The sequence below is a fragment of the Bos grunniens genome, chromosome 1 (assembly GCF_055505025.1).
Source record: "Bos grunniens cultivar Pamir isolate PY7600 chromosome 1, Bosgru_T2T1.0, whole genome shotgun sequence".
NCBI classification, from domain to species: Eukaryota; Metazoa; Chordata; class Mammalia; order Artiodactyla; family Bovidae; genus Bos; species Bos grunniens.
Genome location: NC_141165.1, coordinates 46,877,440 through 46,891,000, shown reverse-complemented (window position 1 = coordinate 46,891,000; position 13,561 = coordinate 46,877,440). Strand labels below are relative to the sequence as shown.

The following is a 13,561-nucleotide window of genomic DNA, read 5'->3' as shown; positions in this document are numbered from 1 at the left end:
ATATTCTCGCTACCAAAGCAACAAAGATAATTGTGTGAAGAATGTGTTAACTAATCTTATTGTGGTAATTATTTTGCTGTATATATATATGTATGTATGTGTGTGTGTGAGAGAGATCATCATGTTGTACATCATGAACTTACACAGTGTCACACGTCAGTTATATCTCTATAAAGCTGGGGGAAAGGGGGAGCTGTGGTGGTTTGGTTAGCGGATATAACTAGAATGAAAGGATCCCTTCCTCCTTTCCTTAGATCTTCTGCCATTGTTCCCTACTCACCAATCCCAATCAAGAGTTAGAGGGTCCAGGAACTACTACTCTCATCCATTCAATTCAGGCTTTGGGGATAGAAAGCAGGGTTTCAAGGGTGCAGAGTGGGCCTAGGGGGGCAAAATGAAAGGAATCTGATTCAACCCATGCAGCACGTGGAGAAATTCTCAGAGAGAAGGGTAATCTGCCAGGAAGATACCCCAGAAGGATCCACTGTACTTCCCAGCTCATTGTCAGTTTGCTCACCTGTTGCCCTATCTCTTGGCCCATCTCTTACCTGAGAACTTCAGGGGATATTTGTTTATATTTTCCTTTTTTGTAGTGATTCATTCTTCTCCTACTATCAGTCAATATGACTGAGTGGGATTCTGTCTTGCCAAGGATGAGCACGTGACCCAGGCCTGAGTGAACCAATATACCCAGTCTTGCCAGCTGTCATGGTTGGTCCAAGACTGAGCGCATGGTTCAGTTAGAATCTGACAGCCACAGTCAGTCTCTTGCTAAGAATGTAGAAAAGTGATGGGAAACACTGCTGCTCCCTTTTTGCCATCAGGAGGGACAACCCTGAGTCTGAAAAAGAAGCCAATCTGGCAGAAAACCAGCTTGAGAGCCCTGAATCCAGCTGTGCCTAAAGGTAGCTCACCACTGAACAGTTAAGACAGCCAATAAATTATATTCTCACTTAAAGAATCTTACAACAGCATACTTCATCTCTCCCTTCCAAGCTATTGTGGTATTGTCATATATTTTGCTTCTACATGCTATAGATGTCATAATAGATTATTAGTTTTAAAAAACAGTCAATTACAAAGAAATTTAAATGATAAAAATATCATACTTATTCACATTGCTACCATTTCTGGTGTTCTGCATTCTTTTGTATAGATCCCTATTTCCATCTGGTATAATTTTCCTTCTGAATAAAGGACTTTTAACATTTCTTATAGTGTGGGTGTACTGGTGATACATTTTTTTCAGCTTTTTCATTCTGAAAGACCTTTCTTTTACCCTCATGTTTTGAAAAATGTTTTCACTTTGTATAGAATTTCTAAGTTAGCAGCTCCCACTGCCACCCCCTCACCCCTGCCCAACCCTTCTTTCAGTACTTTCAGCCCCACTATCTTCTTGCTTACATTGTTTATGATTTTTAGAAAATCTGCTCTCATCCTTATCTTTGTTCCTCTATATATGTCTTTTATTTTCTAGTTGCTTTTAAGATTTTTTAATTGACATTTTTGAGCAACTGGATTATAATGTCTCTTGGTGTGCTTGAGCTTTATTGAGCTCCTTGAATCTGTGGGTTTATAGTTCTCATTAAACTTTAAGTTTTTAGCCACTATTGCTTCAAATATTTCTTCTGTCCTCTCTTTCCTGTCCTATGGGGAGTCCAATTATACATATATTAGGCCACTTGAATTTGTTTCACAGCTCACTGGTGCTCTTTGTTTGTTTGTTCTGAGTCTCTTTTATCTCATTGTATAGCTTCTATTGCTGTGTCTTCAGGTTCATTAAACTTTTCTTCTGGAATGTTTAATTTTCCATTAATCCCATCCAGTGTATTTTTCATTTCAGATATTGTAATTTTCATCTCTATAAATTCAGTTTAGATCTTTTTTATATCTTCTACACCTCTTTTTAGCATGGTCAATTTTTCCTCTAGTTTTTGGACATAAAGAATACAGTTGTTATACCTGTTTTAATGTCCTTGTCTGATAATTCTAACATCTGTGTCTTTCTGAGTCAATTTTTATTTGTTGATTTTTCTTTTCACTATGAGTTCTATTTTCCTATTCCCATGCATGGCAATTTTTTCATTGGCTGCATTGTGAATTTTGCTGGATATTTTTGTATTCTTATAAATAATCTTGAATTCTTTTCTGGGAGCAGTTAAGTTTCTTGGAATCAGCCTGATATTTTTTAAGGTCTTCCTTTTAAAATTTGTTAGGCAGGACCAGCTCAGCATTTAGTCCAGGGCTAATTATTCCCTACAATTCATGCAAGACCCTTCTGAGAACTTTACCCAGTCCCCTGTGAATTGTTGCCTTTCCAGTCTGGCTGGTGAGAACAGACATTATTATTGACCTCATGTAAATATTTGGTACTCTTATCTCTAATCCTTTCAGATCCATCTCCCTGGCTCTAGGTAGTTTCCCCATATATATGCACGGGTCACATATACTTAATGGGGATTCTTTGCAGATATCCAACATTCTTTCTCTGGGCAGCTCTCTTCTGAGAATACTCAACTGTGAATTCTAGCCACACAGATCTCCCTGGACTCTTAGCAAAGTCTCCTCAACTCAGAATCTGCCAAACTCTACCTGGATTCCCACTCCCTTTACCATAGCCTTAAATCTATTTCAAGGTACTAAGTCAGAGTAGTGATAAGGGTTACCTTGTCTGTCTCTTATCTCTAGGAATCACTGTCCTTCACTGCCTAATGTCCAGAGTCTTGAAACCATTGTTTTCTATCTTTTCTCCAGTGTTTTAGTTGTTTCAGAAAGGAGGGTAAATCTGGTTCCTATTAGTCCACCTAAGTCAAATACAGACATGTTGGACTTTGTGTTTAGCTCTCAGTTTTTGAAGGTGGAGGGGTTGTATCACTTCTCAATTCCTGGCTATATAAACTTGGCAAATTATCTAACTTCTCCGAGTCTTATTTTTTTCTATGTGCAAATGGGAATAATAATGTTAGAGTGATTAAGATTACATTGATGAAAAGCATTCAGCACAAGGCTTGACATATAGTAAACACGTTAATAATGGAGACTATATTTATTATCTAGATTAAGGGTTTAAATCAGATGATCTTTGCAGGCTATTCTGATCTAAAATCTTATGATTTTATTAATTCAATTTTGGAAATTATTAATACGTCGCACAATTTAAAAAATTAAAGCGTACCCTCAATATTCATTTTAGCCATACATTTATTATACATAAAGGAAAATTGATATTTTAAAAAGGACAACTTTATTCCTATAAAATTTTATTTTATAACTTGTTTCTTATAAATTTGATTAACAGTACACTGAAATACATTAGGAATTACTAGGTCATTTGTCTCTTCTATTTTAAAGAAGAATTTGAGATTTTCTTTGCCTCCCCCTTTAAAGTTGGAATTGATTATTTCTGGAAGTAAACTTGTTCTCCCATTCATTTAGTGAGGAAGTAAGGTTTTCTTTGTTTTAATTATTGGTTTCTACAAGCTGTATGTACTGTTTAAAATGAGATGATTAGTATAATTTAAAATGCCCCATAATGTGATGTTTTAGTAATAATTCAAAAAAATATTTGATTGGAATTTGTTTAGGGCACTACAAAGTGATAGGCAGTAAATGACCATCACTTATTGTAAGCAGTCTGGTTGTAGGACATTTTTTAATTACAACATTTTAACTGAAAAGTACCAACACTGCATTTGGAGCCAATTTAAAATGTTCAGCCTGCACATTAATTTGCTTTCTTCACATCAAAGCAATACTTGAAATAAACAAAAATCCATGACAATTAGTAAATACTCAGTTATTTTAAAATGTGCCATCCTTGTTGCATAGCAACTATTGATTCTATTATGTGCTTTTTACATACTCTAAAATAATTAAGCACAGACATAAATTGCTATCTACTTGTTTTTGAATGTTAAAAGCATTTAAGTTATGAAGTTTATTCTAATATGTGTATTATATATTTGTAAAGGGAACATTTCATTCCTACGCAAAGGCACAGTGACCCAAGAAAGAGATGACAATGTCATATTAGTGATTCTTCTTTCTCATGAGAGGACTTTCAGGGAACTTTTTATTCATAGTCTCGATAACTAACTCAGCCAAGGATAATTATCATTCATTGGCTTTACTGGTCTGGATCTTGATTTACTGCTAAACTAAATGATAAAATTTATTAACAAAAAGTCATGTCCTCTCAAAAAATGAAATATCCATTTATATTATAGAAAATTATATGAGCCAAATATATCTATGATGTAATTAATTTATTAGAAAGATATCCATGATCTTAATAAGAACTTAGAGAATCTTATATAGATTTATTTTCATCAACAAATTAACTTAGCATAAAGCAAGAGCATACACTTAGATCAGATCAGATCAGTCGCTCAGTCGTGTTCGACTCTTTGCGACCCCATGAATCACAGCACGCCAGGCCTCCCTGTACACTTATATGGTCAGATGCTAACACTAAGTTGGTCTACGTGCTGTGTTAGCACTTTAGGCACAGGGCACACTGAGCAACAGTACTAGACTGGATGATAAGTGTTGAGACTTCTCCAATGGATTAATATCTGAAGGATGTTGGTGATGTGTGATAATGGAGACGAGGAACTTATACATAAGCAAAGGCAGGAAAGTTCACTCTCTCAGTCAAAGAGGAACTAAGGAGTTTGAGGGAAAGATCTGTGAATCTCTACAGACATTACTTCCATCAGTGAAATTTCTTTCTTTTTTAATGTCTATTTATTTACTTAGCTGTGTGGAGTGTTACTTGTGGCATGAGGGATCTTTTAGTTGTGGCATGCAAACTCTTAGTTGTAGCATGTGGGATCTAGTTCCCTAACCAGGGATCAAACCTGGGCCCCTGAATTGGGAGTGTGAAATCTTAGTCATTGGACTACCGGGGAAGTCTCTATCAGTGAAATTTCTGACTCACAAGATGAGACCAAAAAGAAAAGGATGAAATGTTTATAATATCTTTTTATACATATAGCCAGGGCTTTCCAGGCAGCTCAACGGTAAAGAATCTGCCTGCCAATGCAGGAGATGCAGGTTCGATCCCTGGTTCGGGAAGATCCCCTGGCGGAGGAAATGACAACCCACTCCAGTATTATTGCCTGGAGAATCTCATGGACAGAGGAGTCTGGTGGGTTACAGTCCATGGGGTCACAAAGAGTCAGACATAACTGAGTGACTGAGCATGCACGCATACATATAGTCAAACTACCCTTCAAAGTGTTGTAATTTTCAATCCCTTAAAGAGTATGAATGAAAGACTGTCTAATGACCTTCATCACAAGACAATACAGAAGCCGTAAAAAATTATCTCTCATTGCTTTAATTTGAACTTTTTAGATTTTTATTAAAGGTAGGCAGATCATCTTTTCACACATAAACATGGATTGGTAAGGATATGGGAAGTGAATAGGAATAGATTAGCCAACTGAGTACACTGAGGCTAAAAATAATATTTAAAGAATTAAAGGGGTGTGGTCTTTAGAGAAGGAAGAGAAGAAAAAGCCTATGCCACAAAATAAAATAAGAATGAGATACATAGTCCATATTCTCACATTTTTACTGTTGCCCATATGGAACTGCTGTTGTAGTGATCATCTTTGTTATAGCCCGAGTGTGCTACAACACATTCCCAAACAACAAGGGAAGGGAGATTGACATACACAGGGCCAGACTGGATATGACCAACTGTGTGAAGGCTGGAGACGAAAGTGACAAATTTAGAATTGACCTGAGCCAGCAACAACACCTAGAGGATTTCATTTGTAGATGACAGAGTGGGGGATTCCAGGTGGAGATGTTAGTTTGAAAGTGGCCACTGCTTGTTGCTTAGGGTTACAAGTTATGAGGTCTAGTCACCGAGGAGAAGAATCTAATGATAACCAAACAGTCTGTCAGGACTTCAGTCAAGTTATCTGAATTTCAGTAGCCAGCTCTAGTTCTGATGCACATGTGAGACATAATCAGAAAAACGAGACAGAAGGCTAGAGCTAGGATTAGGTACTGGTAGGGGAAGAGACACAGCTGGTTGCAAAGGTTTCAGCACAGTATGCATGATAAAGCTGAGGGATCAGTCAAAAAATATCTGTAGTTTATAACAGGGAGATGATGTCTAGCCTTAATGACTAGAGCTGTGCAAGGCCTGAGAAAGCAGAGGCTAAGAATTTTAAAAGTATAATTTGTATTCTTTAAAGTTATGAAAGAAATATATATTCACTGCTGAAAATTTGAAAATATAGAAAACTCTGAAGACAAAAATCAATGAAAAAGTTTTTCATACTATAAAAGCAAACATTTTCTCTGTAAATAGTGAGCTAAATACTTACTTCACTGCCAAAAGTTCATAACTGAATATTTTTAAGTCATTTTTCATTCTCTTTTATTATCTTCTTAAAGGCAGGAACTGTAAGAATGAATTAATGTTCCCCTGTTTTTAAGGATATGGTCAAATGCAGATTCTGTCATTTTATGGGGAAAAACAGTAAATATTCAAAAGTAAAAATTATGCTTTTACATGAGAATGAAAAGCTATCTTAAACTATTAAGGTTTCAAATTCTATTTTTACCTTTTAATTTCCTATTTGTCTAATATTTTGGAAAAAACATATGTCATAAGCATGTTTGATCTAGGAAGCTCCAGAAGGAACCAAAGGTGTGCATAGAAACAAAGAAACCTATTTGAAGTAGTCTGGCAAACGGACAGAATTTTTAAAAAGCAAATAAGACACATACTGCTGAAAGTCACATTTTCGTTACCTTCTCCCTCCAGTTATCATCGTTCAGCAGCTTCTGTCTAAGGGTTTCTTGCAGCTGCTCGATGCTTTTCTGATGTGAAATCAGCATCAACTCCCTGAAAACCGTAAACACGACAAATGAGTCAAGACACACCCATAACACTCTTCCTAAATTACAATTCCTGGCTCTAGAAATTATTTCACAACTCAATCTGTATATTCTTCCCCTTAGAAAAAAACATATGATATTTCATACCATTTTAACTGTTAATAGCAATTTTAAAACACTGGCAACAAGGTCAGGCTTAATTTTTGCTTAATAAGTATTATTATTATTTTTATATGAAACAGTAACAACATATGTAGAGTCACAAATATAATAAAATACTATACATTGTGGTTCCAAAGTTTCTGATTAAATTCTGACACTAGACAATAGATAATATTTTGTTTCTTTAAAAAAGGAAAATATGCTGGGCTGTGCCACAAAATCAGCACATTTGTGGTTTCTGCTAGATTTATTTTCCTTTCATTTATCTCAAATGCTAATAGGAACAAACCAAATTAAGTAAAGGGTAATGTCTGAGATGTAGCATAATACAAAACATAATAGAAAACAGGAGAGAAAACACAAAGAACATTTTAATCTTTTAATCCAGGTAATTGGCTCTTAAAGCTAAGTTTGTGACCCTCTGAGTGGAAGCAAGTGCGAGAGATTTATGAGAACAGTCACAGAGGTACTGAAATTAAGCCTTTAAATACTATACTTCAGTTCAGTCGCTCAGTCGTGTCCGACTCTTTGTGACTCCATGGACGGCAGCACACCAGGCTTCCCTGTCCATCACCAGCTCCTGGAGCTTGCCCAAACTCATGTCCATTGTGTTGGTGATGCCATCTAACCATCTCATCCTCTGTCGTCCCCTTCTCCTCCTGTCTTCAATCTTTCCCAGAATCAGGGTCCTTTCTAATGACTCAGTTCTTCACATCAGGTGGCTGAAGTATTGGAGTTTCAGCTTCAGCATCAGTCCTTCCAATGAATATTCAGGACTGATTTCCTTTAGGATGGACTGGTTGGATCTCCTTGCAGTCCAAGGGACTCTCAAGAGTCTTCTCAAAACCTGTGGTGGATTCATTTTGATATTTGGCAAAAGTAATACAATTATGTAAAGTTTAAAAATAAAATAAAATTAAAAAAAAAGCATCAATTCTTTGGCACTCAGCTTTCTTTATAGTCCAACTCTCACATCCATACATGACTACTGGGTAAACCATAGCTTTGATTAGATGGACCTTTGTTGGCAAAGTAATGTCTCAGCTTTTTAATATGCTGTCTAGGTAGGTCATAGCTTTGCTTCCAAGAAGAAAATGTGCTTTTAATTTCATGGCTGCAGTCACCATCTGCAGTGATTTTGGAGCCCCAAAGAATAAAATCTCTCACTGTTTCCATTGTTTCCACACCTATTTGCCATGAAGTAATGGGGAAACAGTGGAAACAGTGTCAGGCTTTATTTTTTTGGGCTCCAAGATTACTGCAGATGGTGACTGCACCCATGATTTTAAAAGACACTTACTCCTTGGAAGGAAAGCTATGACCAACCTAGATAGCATATTCAAAAGCAGAGACATTACTTTGCCAACAAAGGTCCGTCTAGTCAAGGCTATGGTTTTTCCAGTGGTCATGTATGGATGTGAGAGTTGGACTATAAAGAAAGCTGAGCACCAAAGAATTGATGCTTTTAAACTGAGGTGTTGGAGAAGACTCTTGAGAGTCCCTTGGACTGCAAGGAGATCCAATCAGTCCATCCTAAAGGAGATCAGTCCTGGGTGTTCATTGGAAGGACTGATGCTAAAGCTGAAACTCCAATACTTTGGTCACCTCATGCGAAGAGTTGACTCATCTGAAAAGACCCTGATGCTGGGAGGGACTGGGGGCAGGAGGAGAAGGGGACAACAGAGGATGAGATGGCTGGATGGCATCACCAACTCGATGGACATGAGTTTGGGTAAACTCCGGAAGTTGGTGATGGACAGGGAGGCCTGGCATGCTGCGATTCATGGGGTCGCAGAGTCGGACACAACTGAGCAACTGAACTGAACTGCTGGGACCAGATGCCATGATCTTAGTTTTTTGAACATTGAGTTTTAAGCCAGTTTTTTCACTCTCCTCTTTCGCTTTCATCAAGAGGCTCTTTTGTTCTTCTTTGGTTTCTGCCATAAGGGTGGTGTTATCTGCATATCTGAGGTTATTGATATTTCTCCTGGCAATTTTGATTCTAGCTTGTGCTTCATGCAGTCCAGCATTTCACATGATGTACTCTGCATATAAGTTAAATACGCAGGGTCACAATATACAACCTTGACATACTCCTTTCCCGATCTGGAACCAGTCTGTTGTTCCATGTCCAGTTCTAACTGTTGCTTCTTGACCTGCATACAGATTTCTCAGGGGGCAGGTCAGGTGGTCTGGTATTCCCATCTCTTTAAGAATTTTCCACAGTTTGTTGTGATTCACGCAGTCTTTGGCATAGTCAATAAAGCAAAGTAGATGTTTTTGTGGAACTCTCTTGTTTTTTTGATGATCCAGCCCCACTGTGGCTCAGCTGGTAAAGAATCTACCCACAGTGCAGGAGACCTGGCTTCAATTCCTGGGTTGGGAAGATCCCCCGGAGAAAGGAAAGGCTACTCACTCCCAGTATTTAATACTACACCACAAGTTGTGGCAAAAGCATGCCTTTCAGTCAGGGAGTCCCACACCCCCTTCTATAATCACCATAACCTTTCTTATTTTCTGTGTAAGTGATTCTTCTCCATTGCTTATTCCTCTTTCTAATCCCTTTGCTTTTCATCATCATCCTCTTTCTCAGATTTGTGACTTTCATTTATAACTTCCTGTTAAACATCTCCACTCTGATGAGCCATTAACACTAAAGAGTCCACATGTCAAAAAAGAAATTCAACTTCATCTTCCACAATGTTGCCTTTCTTTTGGACTCTGAAAGCTTCAACAATCAAAATCTTTAGCAAGAAATCCCTGAGTCATCGCTGACTCTTCCTTCTTCTTGTTTTACCGCATCCATTCAGTGTGTATGTGTGTGTGTGTTAGCTGCTCAGTCACATCTGACTCTTTGCAACGCCATGGACTATAACCCACCAGGCTACCCTGCCCATGGGATTCTCCAGGCAAGAATACTGGAGTGGGTAGCCATTCCCTTCTCCAGGGATCTTCCTGACCCAGGGATTGAATCCCAGTCTCCTGCACTGCAGGCAGACTCTTTACCATCTGAGCCACCAGGGAAGCCCTTCCATTCAGTAACAAGTTCTATGTATTCTGCTCCTTGGTGTACCTCAAACTATTTCCTCCCTTCCTTTATGACTACCAACAGTTAAGGTTATTGACTTCATTTCCCACCTAGAGTATTGTGATAGATTATCAATCTATTGCTTGATCTCTATTCTTGCCTCACTCTTAGAATATTGTTAAACATTTTTTAATAAAAATAGTGCCTACATTTCTGGGCTAGAAAATTTTGAGGTCACAAAGGCAGCTGGACTTGGTAACCAGGATTACAAATATTATTCAAGTGATGATGATTGAAAAGGATAAAACTCCTTAGACTTCTTTTTAGAAATGTGTCAGACTAGGTACCTTGACAACTTTTCTACTGAAAATAAGTAAATGTTTTTTCACTTATTAAAAAAAAAGTCTTAAAATTCATTAGTGACCTGGACAAAAAGTTAGGAAGATGAAGGACACACAAATCAAGAAAAGAACAGGAAAAGGTTATCAGTGGAAAACTAGTGAAATTTGAATAAAGTCTGTAGGTTAGTTAATTGTATTATACCCATATTAATTTCTTAGTTTTTACAGATGTGCCATGGTTATAAAAAATGGGACCAGGAAAGAAATCCTTTTACTGTCTTTGTTAACTTTTCTGTAAATACAAAATGACTCCAAATTTCATTTAAAAAAAATGAAGTGAAAGGAATAACTCCAACAATAAGTTGAGAATTAAAGCCAACTCTCACTTTGAAAGTACTTTCCAAATATGATGTACTTGAGCCTTAAATTTCATAGCCATGAAGGGCACTGGAGTCAGGAGAGAAAGGAAGAGCTTGAGAGGAAACTTATCTGCATAAAATTGTATCTCAAAGAGCAACATATGCAGTATGTCATTTCTGTCATACTGTATGTCAGAATATGAAATTCACACCCAGTATGTACAAAATACAAATAACATCTCCTGTCAAGGAACAAAACCCAAATTTCTAGCTTGAATTTTGGTGCTAGATGGAGGGGAAAATACAAATCTCTCACAAGAATTTGTAAATGCAAGCCAATACCAATGCAGGTTTTTATCCTGAACTCACACTACCTGAGTGTCCCAAAAAGCTTCAAATTGAGGAGATATCATAAAATGATGCTAGGATAACCTTGCTTCCAGATGCCTGGTAGGAAAAACACCAACATTTTGGGGAGAAACCAACTTAAATCTGAAACTCAAAGAATTCTTACAGACTAAAATTCAAGACCCATGAGATCATAATTTTAAAACTCACAAATTTATTTGTTAAAAAGCCAGTAAAAGGAGATCAGCCCTGGGTGTTCTTTAGAAGGAATGATGCTAAAGCTGAAACTCCAGTACTTTGGCCACCTCATGCGAAGAGTTGACTCATTGGAGAAGACTCTGATGCTGGGAGGGACTGGGGGTAGAAGGAGAAGGGGACGACAGAGGATGAGATGGCTGGATGGCATCACTGACTCGATGGACGTGAGTCTGAGTGAACTCCGGGAGTTGGTGATGGACAGGGAGCCCTGGTGTGCTGCAATTCATGGGGTCACAAAGAGTCAGACACGACTGAGCGACTGAACTGAACTGAAGAGGAAGGATGAGCAGACACAAATGATAGCGTAATCAAAGTCACAAATTCTAAAGTATTTTCAGGTATAGAATATAAAATAAGGATATTCAGTATGTTAGAAGAAATGAAAGATTAACTTAAATGACTAATGAAATCTGAAAAGAACCAATTGAATTTGTAGAAATAAAACATAATAATTGAGATGAAAAACACAGTAGATAATCCTATAACAGATTACTCACAGTTAATAAATGAAGTAATAAGCTGAAAAAGAGATTCAAAAAATTATACACGGTGCAGTACAGGAAGTACATCATGTGAAATGCCGGGCTAGATGAAGCACAAGCTGGAATCAAGATTGCTGGGAGAAATATCAATAACCTCAGATATGCAGATGACACCACCCTTGTGGCAGAAAGCAAAGAGGAACTGGGGAATGTCTTGATGAAAGTGAAAAGAGGAGAGTGAAAAAGCTGACTTAAAACTCAACATTCAGAAAACTAAGATTATGGCATCTGGTCCCATCACTTCATGGCAAATAGATGTGGCAACAATGGAAACAGTGAGAGACTTTATTTTTCTGGGCTCCAAAATCACTGCAGATGGTGACTGCAGCCATGAAATTAAAAGTACACTTTCTCCTTGGAAGAAAAGCTATGACCAACCTAGACAGCATATTAAAAAGCAGAGACATTACTTTGCCAACAAAGGTCTGTCTAGTCAAAGCTATGGTTTATCCAGTAGTCATGTATGGATGTGAGAGTTGGACTATAAAAAAAGCTGAGCATTGAAGAATTGATGCTTTTGAACTGTGGTGTTTGAGAAGACTCTTGAGAGTCCCTTGGACTCCAAGAAGATCCAACCAGTCCATCAGGAAATCAGTCCTGAATATTCATTGGAAGGACTGATGCTGAAGCTGAAACTCCAATACTTTGGCCACCTGATGTAAGAACTGACTCATTGGAAAAGACCCTGATGCTGGGAAAGATTGAAGGCAGGAGGAGAAGGGGCTGACAGAGGATGAGATGGTTGGATGACATCACCGACTCAATGGACATAAGTTTGAGCAAGGTCCACGAGCTGGTGATGGACAGGGAAGCCTGGCATGCTGCAATTCATGGGGTCGCAAAGAGTCAGACACGACTGAGTGATTGAACTGAACTGAGTACAGGAAGTAAAAAATATGTAAAATAAAAAAGAGCTTGATATGTGGAGGACAGAGTGAAAAGATCTAATATTTATCTATTTTTAATTTCAGAAGCAAAAGAAAGAGAAAGGGAGAGGAAGGACATTACAACAAACTAGGGAGCCCAAAGGATTCCAAGCAAGATAAATAAAAATAAATCTCATACATGGGACCTGGTAGTGAAAATGAAGAATACTGAAGTTAAAGAGACATTAAAAGAAGATGGAGAGGAAACAAAACATTATCTTCAAAGGAACTCAAACATATTGAAAGCTTACTCTCCAGTAAAAATAAGGAAGGACAAAGACAACAACATTAAAAGTCCCATGAGAAAATAACCATCAACCTGAAGTTGGGTACCCAGTAAAACTATCTTTCAGAAAGAGGCTGAAATAAAATATGCTCAGAAAAATAAAATCTTGTGTTTACTGATGGTTAAAGGACTGCTAAAAAATATGCTTTGCAGGAAGGAATATGATTTCAGAAGGAAAGGCAGATGATCAAGAAAAAATGGTGAGCAAAGGAACTGGCAAACATATAGGCAGGGAGGGCTTCTTGTGTGTGTGATCAGGATAGTTGTATAGGGCCTATACTCTGAAGGAGACTGCACTTCAGGTTTAATGCTCTGTGGTCACCATTGAGAAGTTAACTTTATCTTTGAATCTGTGCTTTGTAAGTGAGGTCTGATAGGACAGTCAGGCATGTACTAGGGGCTTGGAATCTTGGCTCACACATAGTCCCACCTCCTGCCATCCTCTGCTTC

General features: G+C 37.7%; 1 protein-coding gene across 5 annotated transcripts in view; it reads right to left on the bottom strand.

Moving 5' to 3' along the window:
- LEKR1 (leucine, glutamate and lysine rich 1) overlaps positions 1 to 13,561 on the bottom strand; it is a 204,996-nt gene that overhangs the window by 31,576 nt on the left and 159,859 nt on the right. For all 5 annotated transcript variants that reach the window (XM_086391695.1, XM_086391684.1, XM_086391656.1 and 2 more), the window contains one exon: positions 6,775 to 6,868. In XM_086391695.1, the coding sequence (XP_086247821.1) occupies positions 6,775 to 6,868 (94 nt within the window). The remainder of the gene's footprint in view (positions 1 to 6,774; positions 6,869 to 13,561) is intronic.